At 39.2% G+C, this 20846-nt stretch overlaps 1 protein-coding gene across 1 annotated transcript in view; it reads right to left on the bottom strand.

Annotated features, from left to right (window-relative positions):
• Nucleotides 1–20846, bottom strand: part of PKHD1 (PKHD1 ciliary IPT domain containing fibrocystin/polyductin) — a 432943-nt gene that overhangs the window by 101963 nt on the left and 310134 nt on the right. Inside the window, 5 exon segments of the mRNA XM_036869192.1 lie at nt 4068–4225; nt 5841–6009; nt 6712–7590; nt 11701–11853; nt 13214–13368. Of these exon segments, the coding sequence (XP_036725087.1) occupies nt 4068–4225; nt 5841–6009; nt 6712–7590; nt 11701–11853; nt 13214–13368 (1514 nt within the window).

Genomic DNA, 20846 nt, shown 5'->3' with positions numbered 1-20846 from the left:
GGAGAACGAGGGTGTTTTATGTTTTGCTTTGTTTGTTTGTTTCAAAATTTCCAGTCTATTGAGAACCAACACATTTAAAATATAATGCAAATTATCAGACAAATTAGACGTACAAAATGAAAGCCCTAAGTTTTGTTCATTAGATCCAACAGATGTACAATTACTGTCAAGTAGCTCTGGTTCTACAGGTGACATTTCTGTCATCACCTCACTGTGGACCGGCGCAGTCTGTGGGCAGCACAGGGCAGTGGACCACTCATGGAGTCCTGCGTCTGTTGGGCCCCCTCAACCCGAGCTTTCTAACTACACTGCCTGCTCCCAGCCTCGCTCTCACCATGATCCATTCACCCCACAGCAGCTTGTACGATCTTTTCAGAGAGTGAATAAAATCCTAGCGCCACCTTCCGACACCATCTTACTAAATTACTCTGGCCTATAAAGGGGCTAAGCCCTGACTACCTGCAACTACGCCCCCTCTCATTAACTATACATCACTCCCATGGGTCTCTTTTCCACCCACCCCTCAGACACATTGAGGCCATTCTGGTATCAGAGCCCCTGCTCTGGCTGGTCCCTCTCCCTGGAAAGCTCCCCCGTCTGCTCAGAGGAGCGATTCCTTGCTCCTCATTCAGGCCTCATTGGAATTGTAACTCTGTTTCTAATAGCAGCTCCCTTATACACACCACACACACACACACACATCACACCACACACTACATACACCCACACACACCTGAAGCTACCTCTCTAGCCCAAAACTCTGTTCTATTTTCTTCATACCTCTCATCACTATTGAAATATTTTTATTTATTTGTTTATAGATATAGATATATAGATATAATCTCCACTGGAACATAAGTTTGATGAAAGCAGGAATGTTATTCACAACTATAGTTTCCATCCTTAGAAAGGCACTGGTAGACTACAGATGGTCAAATGCATTTGCTGAATGAGTGAAAATGCCAACTTCAGCACATCGTGTGCAAAAGGTGCTCAAGGGATGCTAGCTTCCGTTACACTCCCTTTCTACTTTCTATATCATGGCTAAGAGATTGTAAAATGCCATTGAAACCAAAGCTCTGATTTCTTTCAGTCTTCTCCCAATAACATCAGTAGCCATACGTACAAAGTGGGCTGAGAGGTGATTCCGTGCATTTGTAGACTGGGACAGACAGGAGATGAGTCAGAAGCCAGGGTGGAAAGCTCTAGTACTGATCTAGTCCTACCTAAATGGGATATTAATTTCAAGACTTTGTTTTTATAATTTTGGATTTTCAGATGATCAGATGCCTCCATCATCAAAAGAAATTCTTTCCAGAATAAAATGCAAATGGTTCTTAGAGGTTCTCCTGCCTGGGATTAGCTGCCTTGCACCCTGTTGCCATGCATGTTTCAAAGTTGGCTGCAAATGTGAACTTACAGATAAGTACAAAACAAAATTAACAGCTCACTTTTCCCCTGGCTACACACACTGCATTACACAGACAGCAAAACCCACTGGCACAGTGTTCCTCACAGCTGATCCACCTGGATAATTTTTGCTCCCAACACCGGAGCATATGACAATACATTGGGACCTGTGGATATCTGTCTTGAGTTTTGCATGTGAACTTATATGTGCAAATAAAATCTGTACTTTTCAAATTAAAAATAAACCTCAAAGGCAATGGACTCCAAACTGTTTGTTAATAAAATGGAGAAAGGCCAAAAGGGTGTGTTAAACTCAACGCCATTTGCAATAAATATAAGAGCTGGTTCCAGAGGCCTCCATTTTCATCTTTGCTGGGCTGCTTCCACTGTTTTATTGATGACCATAGGTTCTTGTCTTGCAGAGGAAAAATACAAAATAGACATTTATTCTCTTAAGATTAAATTTGTGCTTTTCTCCTTCACGATATTGTGGATAGAAACTGGAAAGTAGCATAAAACTATGGTTTAAAAAGTGAGAAGGGGAGCTTCCCTGGTGGCGCAGTGGTTGAGAATCTGCCTGCCAATGCAGGGGACACGGGTTCGAGCCCTGCTCTGGGAAGATCCCACATGCCGCGGAGCAACTAGGCCCGTGAGCCACAATTACTGAGCCTGCGCGTCTGGAGCCTGTGCTCCGCAACAAGAGAGGCCGGGACAGTGAGAGGCCCGCACACCGTGATGAAGAGTGGCCCCCACTTGCCGCAACTAGAGAAAGCCCTCGCACAGAAACGAAGACCCAACACAGCCATAAATAAATAAATAAATAAATAAATAAATAAATAATTCCCATTTAAAAAAAAAAAAAGTCATGTTCCTTGCTTTAAAAAAAAAAAAAAAATGAGAAGGGACTTGAACTAGGGAAGGAGGGATCTATTCTTATTTTGGAAGTCACAGGAAAACACTCCGATCCTATTAGTACCCGGAAGGCACCATTTACTATGTGCTGTCTCCTTCATGGCAAGAAGACACAGACTGTATTTGTAGTGCAATAAACAGTGGATTCTATTGTGGGAATCCTTACAGTTGGGACCTATAGCAACCTCATTTAAAACGTTATAAAGCTTTAAAACATCAGGAGTTTAAGGCAGTCCATCCTACACACCTCCCAATATACCTTCAGCCTCCCACACATATGCTCACGCTTGTCCATATGCTGATAGTAAGTAGCATGTAATATTATAATACCTATCAGAGTTTTACCATTGAATCATGTTTTACAACCAAGACAAAGAGTGGTGAAAAAATAAAATATACAGCTTTTCAACCAGCAGCAAATATGCTTGTGCCTAAACAGTATATTTACACCACATGGTAAGCACCACCTAAGAATTCATTGAAAGAACATTATTATTCACACCTGGAGTATTTGATGGACATTTTAGAGTTCCTGTTTCCAAGAGACATTTTCAGTGTCACCCCATATCTTCCCGGCATTCACCTTCACATACCAAAGATGGCTGCTACAAAAACCTACCACTCCTTTCTGAGGAAGGATTTTCCTGGCCGTGGGAAAGAGCATGACTGGCCTGTTCAGGGAAAGCCAAAGGGCTGGAGAGTTAGTGCACCCAGGAGCATCCCTCGGCCAATGAAGAGTAAGGTTTTGAAGTGTCAACATTTTAGCTTCTGCATGGCTTAGCTGGGACAACTGTGGGTCACGTCTCCAGGAGTCCCCATTTGGGGCATATTGAGTCTGAGATGCGAATTATACCTCCCAGTGGAGTCAGTTGGTTATAACAGACTACAGTTCAGGGTGGAGTCTGGGCTGGAGATATAAATTCATCAGCAGTAAACAGTATTTCAACTTTGGATTTAGGAGCAAGATAGGAAGAGAAGAGGTCTGAGGACATAGTCCTGGAATATTCAAAACTTCAAAAGAGAAAGGGAGACTAGAAAAGAAGTCTGAAAAGAGTCATCCAATGAAGTAGGCAGAAAGTTGGGAAAGTTCTTTGGATGTACTTGCAGCAGCTTCCACCTGAACAAAAATGTAAACTCAGAGTTGCGTTGTTTGTAGAAGTAGAAAGATGATGATCTCTCCAGGGGTCCAGCTATAAAAATTGAGAGCCGGATGGGCTTATAAAAGCAAGAAGGATAAGAAGGGATTTTGATTATAGTCCCCCAGGGACAATTAGAAGATGGAGAAAAGGAAGGCAAAAAAGAAGGCATGCCATCTAGTCTACCACCCTTTCCAGAGTGAGGGCATTTAGCTCTGGTGGAAGAGAAAGATTCAGAATCCAGAGGAACTGCTTCCAAGGCAGACACTGCGAAACACTGAGCACAGAGAGTGCTGCTTCAGGCCCAGGAGACCAACCTAGTGAGAGGACCATTCTCTTCACCTGCGCACAGGTGGGTGTTGGGAGTCTGTACCTTTGACATGGACCACAGGCAATCTCATGGAGGGCAAAACGGTGGTATTGTGACATCCCTTAAGCACCCAACATTCCTGAGATAGAGGTGAGTGGAGCAGCTTACTGGCACAGACTCCAACTCTATTGCTCAGTTCCTCTCCAGGATATTTTGTTCCCACTGGACCACCCAGCCAAACCAGCTCCGTCCCATGCTTGTTCCCTCTACCGGAGACATCGAGTTCAGATGGAACTGACCTGTGTTGAAGAAGGATCCAGTCCATTCTGCTTCAATTTTAGGAAATACAGAAACTGGTGGAGGCAGACCCAGGGCTCTCCCATCCAGATCCTTAAAGAGATATTTTCTAGGACTTTCACAATCAGATTCAGAGCAGACCAGCATTCCTAAATCTTTCCTGGGAAGACAGATAGAAAGCAACTCTCTCATTTCCATGATAAGCCGCCAAAAGGAAACATATACTGGTAGTGCTGACGTTATGAAAAATAAAATCAATAAAATTTTATTATTAATAACATGTTACCTAGATATGAAATAACACTCTACAGAAAATGTTATTTCCCAGTTATATGGTCAAGAAAAAAAGACAATTCTTATTAACCAAATATTCTGGATATCGAGTTATATAATCTTTACATAAATCACTAATTTTCTAAGATGCAAGATACAATAAAATGCCCCTAACTAATATTTATTAAACATGATGTGATCAATGCTTTATGGAACTTTGGGGCCTTGCAGTATTTTAAGATTATCATTATAAATATCGATTATACTTGTGCTATATAAAAACAGTGTAAAAAAAAGATGTTCTCATTCAACAAATATCTATTGAAAACCTACTGCTTGTACGTTGGGGAATACAATGGTGATAAACATAGGCATCAGAATTTAGAGTCAAGCAGGGTATATAAACAAATTATTGGCAATTATAACATTGAATTATAGAGAATTTATTTCATTTCCTCTCATCTAACATTTTTAGGTACCATTAGTAATAATATTAAATATTTATTGCATGCCAACCATGTGTCAGGTATTAATAGTACAAAGAATCAAATGCTAATATCATTTAGCTTTATAACTATTTCATCCCATAGGTAAGACCTGAATATAAGGAAGATTGGACAGTAGAAAAAAATGACAGAATAACACAAATTGTATACCTAATAATGTTTAGGTTCCAAAACGGTTCAGGGATGGGCATCAAAAAGAGACTGGTGTTGGGTCAAACATATAAACTTTCTAATTAGGGTGCTTTTCCTGATTCTTTTATTCCAACTAAAGAAGTTTTCCCAATGTTATAGGAAAGAAAAAATAACCCATTTTCCCTGCTCTGACTTTCCCACTCCCTCTTACAGCAAAAAAAAAAAAAAAAAAAAAAAAAAAAAAAAAAAAATTCCTTGTCTAGTTTTCAGATTCTTGAATAAAACTCTCAGATCATACGTTCAAGAACAATAGTTACGCCTGGTCTGAGAGCAAATATCTGTCTAAGCCATATGGTTCATTTTAGGGATTCGTAACAGCAGACATGGTCTCCTTCCCCACCAGTGCCTGCACAAGGACACCCAAGCCTCCTTCTGAAAACTAGTGACACCATACTCCATGGAAGGTTCAAGAATCAGGGTCAATTTTTTCCATTGATTGAGAAAACATCCCAAAGAAGTACCTCTAATAAAGATAAAACAATTAAACAATATCAATAAAACTTGCAATCCATCACTTCTGCCGCTTTTGTCTGCCAGAGGACATCACGTGGTGGATTCCAGATTCAAGGAAGAGAGAAACAGTCTCTGTCTTTTCAGTGAAAGAGATTGCAAAAATCATATCTCAAAGGGCACAAATATAGGAGGGTAAAGAATTGGGACCAATCAATCTACCGTATTTTTCTAGAAGGACTTATTTCTATTCCCATTGATGATTTTATCCTTGTTTAAAAAACATGTTCAGGTATTTGGAGAATTACCAAACCCTTCATAAATATGGCTTACTATAAATACCAAAACCAGTACCTGGTTTGTAAAGGAGGAAAGTAGAACTTGTTTTTATCTTTGATCTTTAGCATCCTGGTCCTCTCTGCCGTTATTAGAGGCACGATTCCAGTGTTCTCTGCATTGGACAGAATGCAGACATCTAGATCATCGCTATAGCAACTCTTCACAAAACTAGAAAAGGTCACATCTGAAAAAAAATGTTTAAGGTATTACAATATTATATCATGTAAACTACCAACCACAAATACAGACTCTACAACTAAATAGTCTTATATTAACATATGTCCAGGAGTAAGTTTAAGCTACTATCCAGGGTAATTCCAGGAGTTTACATAAATCTTGACTTAAAATATCTTTAATTCTTGAAGACATGGACATTGTACACAAAGTAGAAGAGCATTCCAACACATTGACATCTTAAGAGCAATACTTTCCGTCAAAGTTTTGATCAAAATCCAGTGAGGAGTGAGTACAATAGTACAAAAGAGAGCTGATAGAAGATTCTCTGCATAGGTTGTAGTATAATTGAATTTAATCCTGGCTGCCCCACCAACTACTTGACAACCTCACTGAGGCACAACTTCCACGTATCAATTTCCTCCTCTGTATGACAGGAAAAGTAACACGTACCTAAGAGATTAGGCATATAATCAAATCAAATATTTCCCTGTGAAAGCTCTTCAACATGTATTGAGCAGTGACTTTTTAAAGAAATCACTCACTGTCATTATAAACTACCATTGTGGTTATCAATGCCCAGTAGACGGTCAATTGGACAGCAAGCACCAGACTACACTGTACGCTTTTGTTGATATAATTTCAAAATGCTGTTAAAGCTTCTACGCACAGATGTATGACACTACATTGCTTGGAAACCCAAACATCCTACCTTGAAGTTTCATGATGCCTGAAATTAAATGGCCATTCCTCACTTTGTGCCATGGCTCCTGAGGCCACCGATTTGGTTCCGAGGTGAATACAGGCCACAAAATACCAACTCGACCCCCTCTGGGATTGGAAGGAGCTCGATCAGGTGATGTCACGTTGGCAGAACGAGGCTTAACTCTGTCCTGAATGCAGTCAAAAGATGAGCTAGTGGCCACGATGACTGAATTCCTAACCACAATCTGTAGATTTTCACTATAACACTGTGGAGCAGAAGACACATAAACTACTGCCAAAAGGCCGATAGTATTGTCCACCAGAGTGAGGTTCTCTATTTCCATGCCATTCTCCACATGGAGCATGGCGCCATAGTCAAAGTTCTTGAAAGCCAAGAAGCCAGAGATATTGGTACAGTTGTCAAGTCCAGTCTCCTTATAGAGATGAAGGCCGTGAAGACTTGAATGGACCACGTTGTCAGACCAAAGAGCTTCAGGAGAGGAGCACCTGTAGCCTCGGATGTGAAAGCCAAGTCTCTCAGATCCCGCCACAACGTTGCCATGGAGATGGATGTCCTTTGCCTGATTCACTTTGATTCCTGCCACCCAAACGGGAGACGACGCTGACTGTGTCATCAGAACCACAAGGTTATTAGAGAGAGAATAGCCCTGACCCTCCAAATCAATGCCATGGCCAGCTGTGCTAAACACTACATTGTCATTTAAAACGATCCCCTGACTGGCAGCTGCACGAATGCCCCCACCACAGCTTTGGTGCAGAGTACAAGATATTATCCAGGATCCTGCCGACATATCAATGAGCTCGATGGAGGAATACAGTGGTGAACCAAAGTTCTGAATTTCCACGTTGAAAAGTTGAAGGATACCTGCAAGCAAAATGCATGTCATCAGGTACTTGCTTCTTCCCTACAAAAGGCAGAAGGATGGCCCATTCAATGTCATCGGGATATGCAGATTTTTCATTAAAATATGTTTATTTTCAGCACCAGCACTATATTTTACGTCATTGAGTCTCACTAACAAAATCTGAATCATTAAAAATATCACAATACTGCATGAAAATTTTCCTGTGCATTCTGAAGAGTCTGGTGATAGGATGGAGAGAGATGAAAGAAAGACAGGAGAAGGAGATAGGCTTTGGGGATGGACACAGCTAGCTTAAAGATTCTGGGCACCTGTCTGCAGGGCTGGGTCAAGGAACTGGCTAAGAATAAAGGGAATGTGGCTTCCTGGCCACTCACCTCAAAGTCATGTCTCCTTTCAGGGACCCCATGTGAAAAGGCCACAGCCATCCCCACAAAGATATTGCATGAATGAAATGCCAACTATATACAATATTTTAAGCATTTTTAAAGAAGAGTATAAGTGCAAAACTTCTGCTCAGTGGATGTCCAGAAACATAACATTCTTCTTGATGAAGACATGATACAGGTGATAACATATTTTTAAGTGACTTTAAGACCCTTAAATTTTTTTCTGTATTTTATTCTAGCCACACTATAATCCCTGTTTCCTTTTCACAATAAGAAGATTTTCTACATTTTTTATGTCAAGGGAGGATAGTGAATTATTTAGTCTTATTGGGAATTTTATTTGTACTTTTAAAATAGATATTGTTAAAACAGTATAAAATACAGTCACTAGATTGATTTAAAAATATAATGAGTACTAATTTGTCAGTGTATATATTCTTGGTAAAATAGATAATAACATGAATATAGGGGGGAAATGAGTTGAATTAATAAATATAACACCTAACTCTAATATAGCACTCATTATATACCAGGCACTGTTCTATATGTGTGTGTGTGTATGTGTGTCATATATATATATATATGGTCTTAATTTTTGTAAAACTCCTATATTTGATAGGTGCTGTTATCCCCATTTTACAGATAAGAAAACTGAGGCAGAGAAGGGCTAAGTGGCACATGAGGACTTGGACCCAGGCATATGGATGCGGAGGCAGTACTGTTAACCCCCACTCAGGCTCAGCGGGGAGCACGCAGGATGTGATGGAATAAACAGAACAGCTTTGCACTGAGATTCCAGTGATTGGGCCACAGTCCTGTGCCAACAGATATCACGTGTCCTTAGCTAGGTAGGCCACAGCTTTGTCCCTTACTTCTTTTCTTTATTCTTCTTCTTTTTTAAAGGTCCTGCCCAAGGTAAACTATAAAGTTAATCCCCTCATTAAAAATGGAGAGAGTTGTGTCGTTTTAGTATTTAAAGCACAAAGATAGTCCAGCCTTAATCTTCCACCTTCCCCACTCCCTTTTCACAGGTGAGAAACCTGAACCCTTGCAAATCAGCTGCCAAGAAGAACCAAGCTATTGTGAGAAGGACGGATGAAGTGTGTGTGTCTTTCTTGATGGTCAAACAGGATTCCAATGTATCTAGATTTCTCAAATGACACTGATTAAGGAGACACTGGTAGGCGGTGTGGAAACATTCACAGAATGATAAAACATCTGAAAACTATTTGTGTGGTGATAACACTTTTCGATGTGATTTAAAGCATCCCTCGCCAGCAGCACATAGCTGAAAGGGCCATGGGACCTGCCTCCGAGAACTCTGGCACAAAGGACACCACGCTAGTGTGTGTCCACACATAAAAGCTTATTTTGTAGAACGGAAAGTGGTTCTAGAATCTTGGTCAAGGCGATGCATCATTATCATTTTACTTAGTGTTCTTTTTTTCCGTCATACTTGCATGGTTGTAATTCATAGTTTTAAATTGTACAAGATCTTTTTACTTGTGTGCATATTAACCAATGGTTGAAAACTAGTCAATAGTAAATACTTAAGATGTCTTGAGCATTCAGATGGAGAATTAAGCAATGATTTTGTTCACGATTGTTTTCTTATTTTTCCTTTTGTTTATCACAATTCTGAGCACAACTTGCTGGATATTTCCGGTCAGAAGGAAGAGAATGACAGAGGTCTCTGATTTAAAAGCAGGAATTGTTAAGCCCTGGCCTGCGTTTCTGCCCTGTAACCATTCAACACCATAGCTGGCACCCTTGACCTACCCCTGAAGATGCTACCTCATCTAGGCTCTGGAGTATGTTACAGAAAAACACATGGGTTCTTAATACAGTGTCGGGACCTGGATTGGATTCTGGAACAGAAAGAGGACATTAGTGGAAAAACATGTGGAATCTGTATAATGTCTTGAGTTCAGTTAAAACTAATGCACCAGTGTTAATTTACTGGTTTTGACAAATGTATCAGAGTTTTATCAGATTTTCACAGTAAAGGAAACTGGATGAAAGGTACACAGGAACACTCCATACTACCTTTGCAACTTTTTAATAAATCTAAAGTGATTATAAAATTAAAAGGTTATCAAGGGCTTCAGAATCAGGCTTGAATTTGAATATTACCTCTGCCACTTGCAAGCTGGATGACTTTTCTAACTCTTCATTTATTTAATTCACTCACCTTTATTGAGCACCTAATACTCAGCAGTTACCATATTGGGAAACCAGGGCTGAAAACCCCAACCTTACCCTCAAGAAGTTCAGAAGTTCATAATGGAGTTTTATAAATTAGCAGGCTATTTTATTATAGACTCAGTTTCCTCATCTATAAAAATGAGGATAAAATGTCTTTCTCACAGAGATATTAGGATTAAATGAAACAAAGTAGGCATGAAAACCATCGTGGTTCCTAGTCCATAAGAAGCATCGAATACAGATTCTCTTTCCCTTCCCCGGGGATGATTTAAGAGCCCTGACCAGCAAGCCAGAGGCTCAGGACCAAGCCAGCATTGCTGGTGGTTGGGCTCTGGCTTTGGTGCTCAGCTGTAAGAATCGGCCTTCTGTCCTGCTCTGGTGATCAGGTTCCAGCCTGGACTACAGTTACCGTGGAAAGGGGCCCTGTCTTGCGCTCCTTCCCTAATTCTCTGTCTTCATAAACTGCAGGGTAGTTTTGGTTTTACACAACCACAACCGGGATTCAGCCTTTGTCTAGCCTTCCAGAGCAGGGTTCCTCCACCTCAACATGACTGACATTTTGGACCAGATAATTCTTTCTTGTGGGAGGCTGTCCTGCGCCTTATAGAATGTTGAGCAACTACCCACTATATGCCAGAAGCTCCACCAAAGCTGTGACAAGCAAAAATGGCTCCAGATATTGTCAAATGTCCTTTGGCCAGGAGGGAAGAGCAAAATCACTTCTGTTGAGAACTGCTGGAGCTGGAGCTTATGGAGAGAGAGCTTGTTCTATGAACCAGAAATCCCGAACTTTTGTTTTAAGGTCCAAACATTGCCCTTTACCATACTGGCAAAGCAGATATACCCACAAAAAGTGTTCCATGCTCAATATATTTGGGAAACCGTTAGATCCTTTGCTCTAGGCTTTCTCAGAGCCTATATTCATGTACGCAGTGAGTTTCTAAGATGGAGCTTTATTTGACTAGGAAACAACTTGGGAATCAATTTTAAGGAACCTAAGTTTAAGAAAAAGGTACTAATCAAATAACTTTGCAGCATTCCAGAAGAGCTAAAGCTTGAAAGAAATGAGAGAAATTTAACTGATCCCTAAAGCAGTCTAGAATATGGAAATCCTTCTTATTTAAATTTACACTCTTAATTTATAGCATGAGATGAGGCCTGCCATCAAATAGAGCATGCTACTGGGAAAGAGTAATAGAAATTCAGGAAAGAGATAAAATTCAATTGGTCATTAAATCATCTATAATTTCAAAGCAGAGGAAATTTCACATCTGCTGAAGATATTTTTTTTTGAGGTAAAAATGTGCCTGTGTGCTGATAGCTAGTATATTATTTTAACATCATACTGATAATTAAGCACAGACTAGGACTGAAAATTCATAGCTTCTCAGAGCACAGAGAAGCATCTATTTCAAATATTTTGTTTTATAAATGAAAATTCCCACCGTTGGAATTTCTGAGTGTCCCAGATGCATAGCCTCCAATTGGTAGTGCTTTGTAACTTAAAATTTCAGTTACCTGAAAATTCTTCCACGCTGGACTTCCTGAAGGACCCCACAAGTAGTCTCCCCCCGCATGATGTATCACCCTGGATTTGTATGTTTCGGGTCAGAAGTCCAACCTCTGAAGCCAAACGAATGTGTCGGCCATCCTCCATGACGTGGACACTTCCTGGGGCAACGGGAGTTGGGAAAGGAAAAATTTTTAAAAACCTATTTCGGAGATCGCCAGCTGGGGACCCAGCGAACCTGACAAATGAAAACACTCCTTTCCCCGCGGAAGTCCTCCCAACATTAAGGTCTGCTTTTCCTCGGGCGTCCTCCACAAACGTCAGCTGAGAAATGAAAAGCCCGTTCACTGGTCTCTCATTGGGATCAGAGTGAGCGTGTTTGAGCAAGAATTCATTTCTCCTCAATCACTATGGGTATCGGGACAGGGATGTCAGGGCAGACCGGTCCAATTAGTGGGGTCCCCAGCCTCCTTCCTTCAATTCCTCAGTGTGAGATTCCCGCCTTTGGTTGTGCATTGTTCCTGAACCTCTTTGAGAGAGTGAGGAATCGCAGATCCACTGAGGCAGTGATAGGACTGAAGCAGCAGCGGCAGCGCCCTCTCCTGGCGGGTCTGGAACTCATCACTCCCAGAAAGAGCCTCCCCAGTCTTGCTGGTTTGTTCCACTGCCCACCCCACATTGCATTGTACGTTGCGTATTATAGGCAAGGATTGCTAACGATGTCTCTTTTCCCCGCCACTCTTTAGAAACAAAATCATCCTTAAAACCATGATTTAGAGATAGCTTTAGATACAGTCCTGCTGAAAGCATGTATTTCCCTCTCACATATCAGAGACAAGAGATATCCCCTAATCCCTTTATGTCCATGTTTTTTACTTATTAGCTATATTTCCTGGGTTAAATTTATTTATTAGGCTGAAGCGGGAAATATGGTTATTTATTATTTAAATGCAATATATTTTAAGTGTGTATACTGTATTAAAATATTCAGTACTTTTTTTTTTTTTCAAGAAAAAGGTATTTGGCTTTTATTTATTTATTTATATTTTGGGGCAGTAGTAGTAGTCAATTGATAAAATGAACTTCATGTCAGGAAGGACACATTCCTAAGGATGGAAAAAGGAGTCATTATTTACAATAACTACCACATTCTAAGTGGCTGTGGGATTCAATATGCCAGGAAATGAACTGGAAACTCATCTCCCATGAGATTTATTCTGGCTTAGCCATGAAAATGCCCGGTGACCTTGAACAAGGTTCTTAACCCTTCTGCTTGCTTCTAGGCTTGCCATTATAAATAAAAAGTTTAAAAATTCCCTCACATCAAAGTATTTTTTTTAATTAGGCAATAAAATTAATGAGGGGATGGAGATAAAGCCTTCTAAGGATGAGGCCTAGGGCAGCAGTAAAATATTATCCATCCCCTCTGAACGCCAATCAGATCCAAGGTCCCAAGGCAGGTTGCCGAACACGTTTTTCTTGGCTCATTCACTTCCCTTAACTAACAAACCAAAGCCTTACCGATGTGCCGGTGTCTGAGCCGTTCTTGGATGCTAATATGGTGGCCCCTGACTTCTTTCACAGTGAGGACCTCTGCTTCGTGAGGCTCGTATGAAGAGGAGCTAAGGACAATCTTGTCTTGGGGTCGCCAATCCACTGTGTTCTCTACTATAATTCTGTAACAGCATAAAGATGGAATCAGGTACACTGGCAGTACAGCACAGATGACCTACTAACTCCAGGGAGAAGAGGAAATCCACTGCAAACAACAATTCCCACCAGGGAGAGTAAAGTAGAAATATCAAGTCAAGACAGAGAAAAAAGGTCTTTGCAAAAAAAATTAATGCCAATGGAGTTCATCTTCTGGCTGATATGTATACAATACAGGGATAACAAAGATACTCTGCGGCCATGAAGTACCAGACAAAGGAACAAGAAAGAGTAGAAGTTCCACAGTTTAGTATATGCCATCTACATATGGTTTCCTAAAATGGAAATCGTCTTCCTCGATTGGGAAACAGTTTGAATAATAAAGGTATTTCAGAAGGGATCTTTTCTCAAATTTTCTGAAGACCTCTAATACCATTTTCAGACAATTAATCATCATGCATTAAGGCTCATACCTTCGTGGTCAAGCAGATAAACTGTGAATCCTAGAGGTTCCACTTAGTAGCTGTGTGACCTTGAGAGGTCATGTAACTCTTCTGAGTTTCATATCTTCATTTGAAAAGTGACGATATTTCGAGCTTCCCTTCCCCATCTCTCTGTTATTGCAGAGACAAAGGTATGCATTCCCTGAGGGTGCTAAGTTCCAAGCATTGTGCTTTCATCACAATATGTAATAAGGGTTTTGTTCACTTTTGTTTTTTTAACTCACATTTAATAAAGTTTTTGTTCAGTCGTTCCCTGCTGCCTAGTTTTCCAGTGAATATATTTGCTTTATTCTCCATTTACAGTCATTACCAACTTCAATGGCGTAAGTTTATATTAATCGCCTGCCTCTTTTGCTAATGTCCACACTTTAGCAAGTGTTGACAATAGTCTCCTCTACCAGTAAAGGTTCATCCAGGCAGCAGGTCCACGTGAAGGCCATTCAACCGAGCAATACATATTGTCCGCTCTAAGCAACAGTATGCACCAGACACTATCGTAGGTGCTAGAGACATAATGGTAAATAAAACATATGGCCTTTGTGTTAAAAAATGACAACTTAAATTTTGACTAGCAGACACCCTTAAAGAGTCTACTGTGTGAGTGGGGAATTCACAGATGTTTCATACATAATATTAACACCAAAAAAGAATGAAATTAAAGGGGGTCATTCTTGGCCCAATGATATGAATCTGTTATGAACCAAAGATTGTAATTAATTTAAATCTGTGTGCCTGAGGTTAGACAGAGAAAAAGAGAGAGTGAAAAAGAGAGAAAAAAAGACAATTGTGAATGGTTGCAATTTTAATTAAAGAATTTAGAGTCTTACCTTTGTAAGACAGGATTTGCTGATTTGCTATGACATCCTAGAAAACTCACAGTTACGAAATAATAAAGCAACCCCTACCTTTTAAAGGTGAGGAAGCTAAGATTCAGAAAGGAAAAATAACAAAACTCAAGATTAGATAACTAAATGGAGTTAGAGGTTGAATTAGGACAAAGGAAGGCTCCTGATCACGTCCAGTTTCTTTCCATTAAATGACATCACTCCACCTGTTTGATTCTTAGTTCTTCACCTGCAGGGTCATGAAAACCCCATTAACATCCTGTGATGATACTGTGGAAGCCCTTCTTAGTAGTGGCCAGGAAGTTAATTAAATTATCTAAAAGCAAAAAAAAAAAAAAAAAAGCAAAACTCCTACATTTCATAATGACTATATTATGATAATCCATGAATTTATGAGGTCTATGACCCATACAGTGGATTATTATATAGCCATTAAAAAGCACATTGTAGCAGAGCACTGAATTACAATGAATTCTGTTCATTATGTATTGGTTGAAAAAAGATGGATATAAAATAATATGCCCCATTTATTTTTAATAAAAATAATGCATGCACAAAAACAGAAAATAGGAAAGATGCACACTAAAAATGTCAGCTCACCAGTGGAAGGTGGGTTTATTAGTCATTTTCACTTAAATCTAAATTTTCTAACTTACCAGGCAGTATATGGAAGTAAGAAAAAAAATACTTCTTAAAAATAAAACCAGGGCTTCCCTGGTGGCGCAACGGTTAAAGAATCCACCTGCCAATGCAGGGGACATGGGTTCGAACCCTGGTCCAGGAAGATCCCACATGCCATGGAGTAACTAAGCCCGTGTGCCACAACTACTGAGCCTGTGCTCCAGAGCCTGCGAGCCACAACTACTGAGCCCACATGCCACAACTACTGAAGCCCACACACCTAGAGACTGTGTTCTGCAACAAGAGAAGCCACCGCAATGAGAAGCCCACGCACCGCAACGAAGTGTAGCTCCTGCTCGCCACAACTAGAGAAAGCCCACGTGCAGCGACAAAGACCCAACGTAGCCAAAAATAAATAAATAAATAAATAAAATTTATTTTAAAAAACATGTTTTTTAAAAAAAAAAGAAAGAAAGAAAATCAGGTGATGAGTATAAAGTCACACCAAACCCAGTTAGCAGTATAACTGAAATCAATTCTTTCCTTCATGGCCAATGTTACTGGGATAATCTTTTTATTTTGTCTATATTGTTGAATAGAACTTTTCAGACAATACGTTACCACAATGTTCAGGAAAGTTCCTTGTGAAAATGAGATTAAAACTTATTGCCTATGGAGCACAGGAGATTTTTAGGTCTGTAAAAGTCTTATGTGTAATACTATAAGGATGGATACATGTCATTATATATTTGTCAAAACCTACAGAACAACACAATGCATGAACTGTAATGTAACTAAGAAATAAATAAAGCCTCATCCCCCGACTTCCTTATATAAGTCCTCCGCTCCAGCCTGATGAATCTACTCACTCTGCCAAGAAACAGATGTGTTCCTCACCTGTCACTTAAAATATCATCGCCCTTATTCTGCTCTTCACTCTTAAAAACTTACTGGAGTTCCTTTGCCTTCAAGAAGGGGGCAAAGGGGGTCTCATCGCATGGGGGTCTCTTCTCCACTGAACACCCAGCCGCCTTTCTGTTCATCATTTTGACACAATAGATACTGCTGCCTTGTAAATGATTTTGTACTCTTGTCTTCTGTGGCTATTCAACTTTGATATTGTTAGTTAATATTTAATGAAAATGTGACTATCCAGCTATGTAAACCCCAGAGCACCTCGCAATTTTCTAGGCAAAGAGAAAAGGGAATTATTGAAATTATTATCCCAAACTTTATATTAAAAACATAAATGAACTTAAGTCAAGCTTTTTCATAAAGGCTTCCAAAACTTTACAGATTCATAAACATTTCTCTCTCCTCTATACTCCTGAAGCCTTGGGATTCTATATCTCATAAGAACATACACAGACGGCAAGGGAGCATGACCCCTTCTATGTCCACATAGCAACAGCAGTAACTTCAGAGAAAATTTTGATCCTCATATCAATAGCCTAAAAAGTTTTGCTAGTCAAGTATCAGTATTCAGTATTCCTTAAATTCCAATATCCACTCTTCCCACTTGCAGTCTTTGACTCTTATGGTTGCCTTTCAACCGTTTCAAGAAATCCTAGCTTAAGGATTTGAATTCCAGCTTAAGGATTTGAATCCCAGCTCTATTTCATGTATCTGATTAATACTAATAAGAATCCTATAGCTACAGGGAAGAGGAGAGCCCTGCTCATTGTTCTGAGCAAAACACACCAAAATTAATAAATAAACAAAAAAATTAAAAGAGTTGTTTGCAACATAATTGGACCTAAATGGAAACCATATGAGAAGAGAGAGGAAACAATAATCACTGCAGAAGTCTCCTGAAAGATAACTTTTGAAAAGTATAAACAAAATATCAGCAGTTTCCGTTATTCTGGCATTAAATTTTACCTAGTATAGGGAAAATATAATACTTTTGGTCAAAAGAACATCATTACAAAGGATGAAAAAAATATACTTCCAAATTTGATTTAGAAGTTTTTACCACTGTGTATAAAACATTCATATAGAAACACCTACAACTTAAATGAATTTAACTAAACTTTGGGGAGGTCTTAATGATAATAGCTGCACTTGACCACAGTCTCAGAGTGTCCAGATGCCAAAATGTTTTCCCCCGAAGAATAAGAGTGGCCATAGACTTCTTAACTCTAGTAATACTGAGGCTTTTTTTTTTTAAACTCCAGTTTAAACTTTCTTTTGTCAACTGCCGTTGAAATCTACTGACACTCTCAGACCACACTGGACTATGTGAGGTGTTTAAGAAATCAAATCCTGTAATGATGCTGATGGTGACAACAAGAATAGCTGTCGTAGGTGTCAACTGTTTGTCTACCTGACCTCCTTTCTCCTTTGTTCCAGGAAATCCACCACATCTCTTCTGAGAACCGTTCTCCTCACCCACCACACTAAGTGGTCCTAGTGAGAGCTGCGAATTGCAGTCTCACAAGCCTTTTGCCAAAGGGTGAGCAAGGGATCCAACCTGCCTTCGTTGGTCAAAATCCTTCCCCTTTTCCAGTTGTATGAGGTATAATCGAAACTAAAATTTTAAGATATTTAAAGCATAGAATATGATGATTTGATATACGTACACATTGTGACAGGATTCCCCCATTGACGAACTAATACATCTGTCACCTCACATATTCACTCCTTCTTTTGTTGGGTGAGAACACTTAAAGTTCTATCTCTTAGCAAATTACACTGTAGTCACCTGGACTTTTGAATTGAAACTAAGGGGAAAGAGAAATGGCCTCTCTGGTGGTAAAGCTGGGAAGAGCCAACAGCTCTGGGTTCATGTGCACCCCACAGAATGTGGAAACCTCTTCAGCAGAACTAAATGAGGTTGAAATATAGAAACAGGAGAGGTGGAGGGAGGGCCTGATGCAATCTCCCAAGTGGATGAAGAAGGGTGGCTTTTACTTTTACTTTTGACTGAAAGAATCAGGATTCTTACAATACAATACAATAACTACGATAACTACCATGTCGTGAGGCTGACTTGGTGCCAGAAACCGGGCTAAGTTCTTTATCCACATTAATTTACTTAATCCTTATAACTACTCTATTAACCAGGCATTATTATTCTCATATTATAGAAAAAGAAACTGAGACTCAGAGAGAATACTTTACCCAAAATTACACATTTAGTTAATTGCATAATTAGAAGTATTTTAATCTGCCTGACCTAAAAGTCCAAGCTCATTTTCATTGTAGAAATCTATTGCCCTCCTCCCTTCCTAACTCACATGTCTTTTCCTAGCATGGAGACAATAGCCAATCTGAGATTAACACCCACTAGTTCATTGGACCAGAAGGAACCATCTTCTTTTGGAGACTACAAAAGTGATCCTGAACTCCTGCTAATAAATGAATAAGGCCACCAGCTCTATGTTCTAATATTTGAGCTAAATTTTTGGAGTATAATAATGAGGTTTGATTAATGAGCCAAAAAATTAGAGTAGTTTTTGAAATTAAATTCAAGATTCTAATGTATTAGACAAGATGTCATTGAGTCAACAGGCTCAACAAGTTCTGATTTCCAGAAAAGATACATCAATCCAGTGTAGCAGGCATTTATTGGAACTCTTCTCTATGTTCTGTTGTGTACTAGATGCTAAGTAATACACCAAATCAATAAAAAACACAATATTTTCCTGTCCGATAGAAGCTGCTTGGAAGAACAGGAAATACATACCTGAAGCAGTTCAGTACCAATCACTAAGAAGCACATTTTTATTAAAATTATAAATCAGAAAATCACATGGAATAGTGATTCAGACAGTGGGAAAATCATTGTGTGCTGGAGGGGAGATTGAATGTCTTGTAGGAGATGTGATGGAATATTTAAGGATCAGTAGGAAGTGTAAAGGTAGAGAGGAGAGGCAAGGGTACTTTTGACCCCCTAATTGTATATATCAAATATTTAGGAAGCCAGTACAGAAGCTGTTATAGAGAACCATGTGGAAGTGCCAAAGTGAGAATGTAGCAGAAAGGAGACAAACAAGAAATATTCCAAACAAAGTGTATCCATAGAGCAGCCACTGTGGAAAATAGTATGGAGGTTCCTTAAAAACTAAAAATAGAGTTACCATATGATCCAGCAATCCCACTCCCAGGCATATATCCAGAAAAGACAAAAGTTCTAATTTGAAAAGATACATGCACTCCAATGTTCATGGCAGCACTGTTTACAATAGCCAAGACATGGAAACAACCCAAGTGTTCACTGACAGATGAATGGATAAAGAAGGTGTGGTATATATACACAATGGACTATTACTCAGCCATAAAAAAAATAATGAAGTAATGCCATTTGCAGCAACATGGATGGACCTAGAGATTATCATACTAAGTGAAGTTAGAGAAAGACAAATATTATATGATATCACTTATATGTGAAATCTAAAAAATAATACAAATGAACTTATTTACAAAATAGAAACAGATGTAGAAAACAAACTTATGGTTACCAAAGGGGAAGGGGGGTGGGATAAATTGGCAACATGAGATTAACAGATGCATACTACCATATATAAAATAAACAACAAGGATTTACTGTATAGCACAGGGAACTACATTCAATATCTTGTAATAAACTATAATGAAAAAGAACAGGAAAAAAACCAAAGTATATCTGTAGAATACCATCATTGATTGGATATGGGAGATAATAAAATAGATATCATCAATGATAACCTTAGAATTAAAAGCCTAGGTCCTGGAAAAAGTTGAGATGAGAAATTATTTGTTCTTCAGGTCAGAGTTATTTTCTTATAAGTAACAGAATAAGTTAATAAACCACTTAAGAAACAGAAAAATATCAGGACAAAGAGGCCGGCCAATGCTTTACACGCTTTCTTTAAAAAGTAAATGAGATACGAAATAAGAAAAAAATGAGAGCCTTTGAGAAAGGTTCCCCATAAGCCTACTCTTTTCTCTGTTGTCCTCACTCACTAAATTATACCACTCTTCACCCAGTTGCTCAAGTCAGTGACCTTTGAACTCGTCCCTTTTGCCCAGCGCACCAGCAAATCATGTTGGCTCTTCTTCAACATCTATTTAACCACTTCTTTCCTCTTCCATCATCCTACCCCAATCTAAGCCATCAGCATGTGTCACCTGAAATATTGCAATGTTATTGCAATGTTTTTTTTAATTTAATTAAATTAATTTATTTTTTATACAGCAGGTTCTTATTAGCTATCTGTTTTATACATATTAGTGTATATATGTCAATCCCAATCTCCCAATTCATCCCACCACCACCTGCCCCCCTCGCTTTCCCCCCGTGGTGTCCATACGTTTGTTCTCTACATCTGTGTCTCTGTTTCTGCCTTGCAAACTGGTTCCATCTGTACCATTTTTCTAGATCCCACATATATGTATTTATCTACAATATTTGCTTTTCTCCTTCTGACTTACTTCACTCTGTAGCACAGTCTCTAAGTCCATCCACATCTCTACAAATGACCCAATTTCGTTCCTTTTAATGGCTGAGTAATATTTCACTGTATATATGTACCACATCTTCTTTATCCATTT

The sequence above is a fragment of the Balaenoptera musculus genome, chromosome 11 (genome assembly GCF_009873245.2).
Source record: "Balaenoptera musculus isolate JJ_BM4_2016_0621 chromosome 11, mBalMus1.pri.v3, whole genome shotgun sequence".
NCBI classification, from domain to species: Eukaryota; Metazoa; Chordata; class Mammalia; order Artiodactyla; family Balaenopteridae; genus Balaenoptera; species Balaenoptera musculus.
This window is presented reverse-complemented; position numbering and strand designations above follow the sequence as displayed.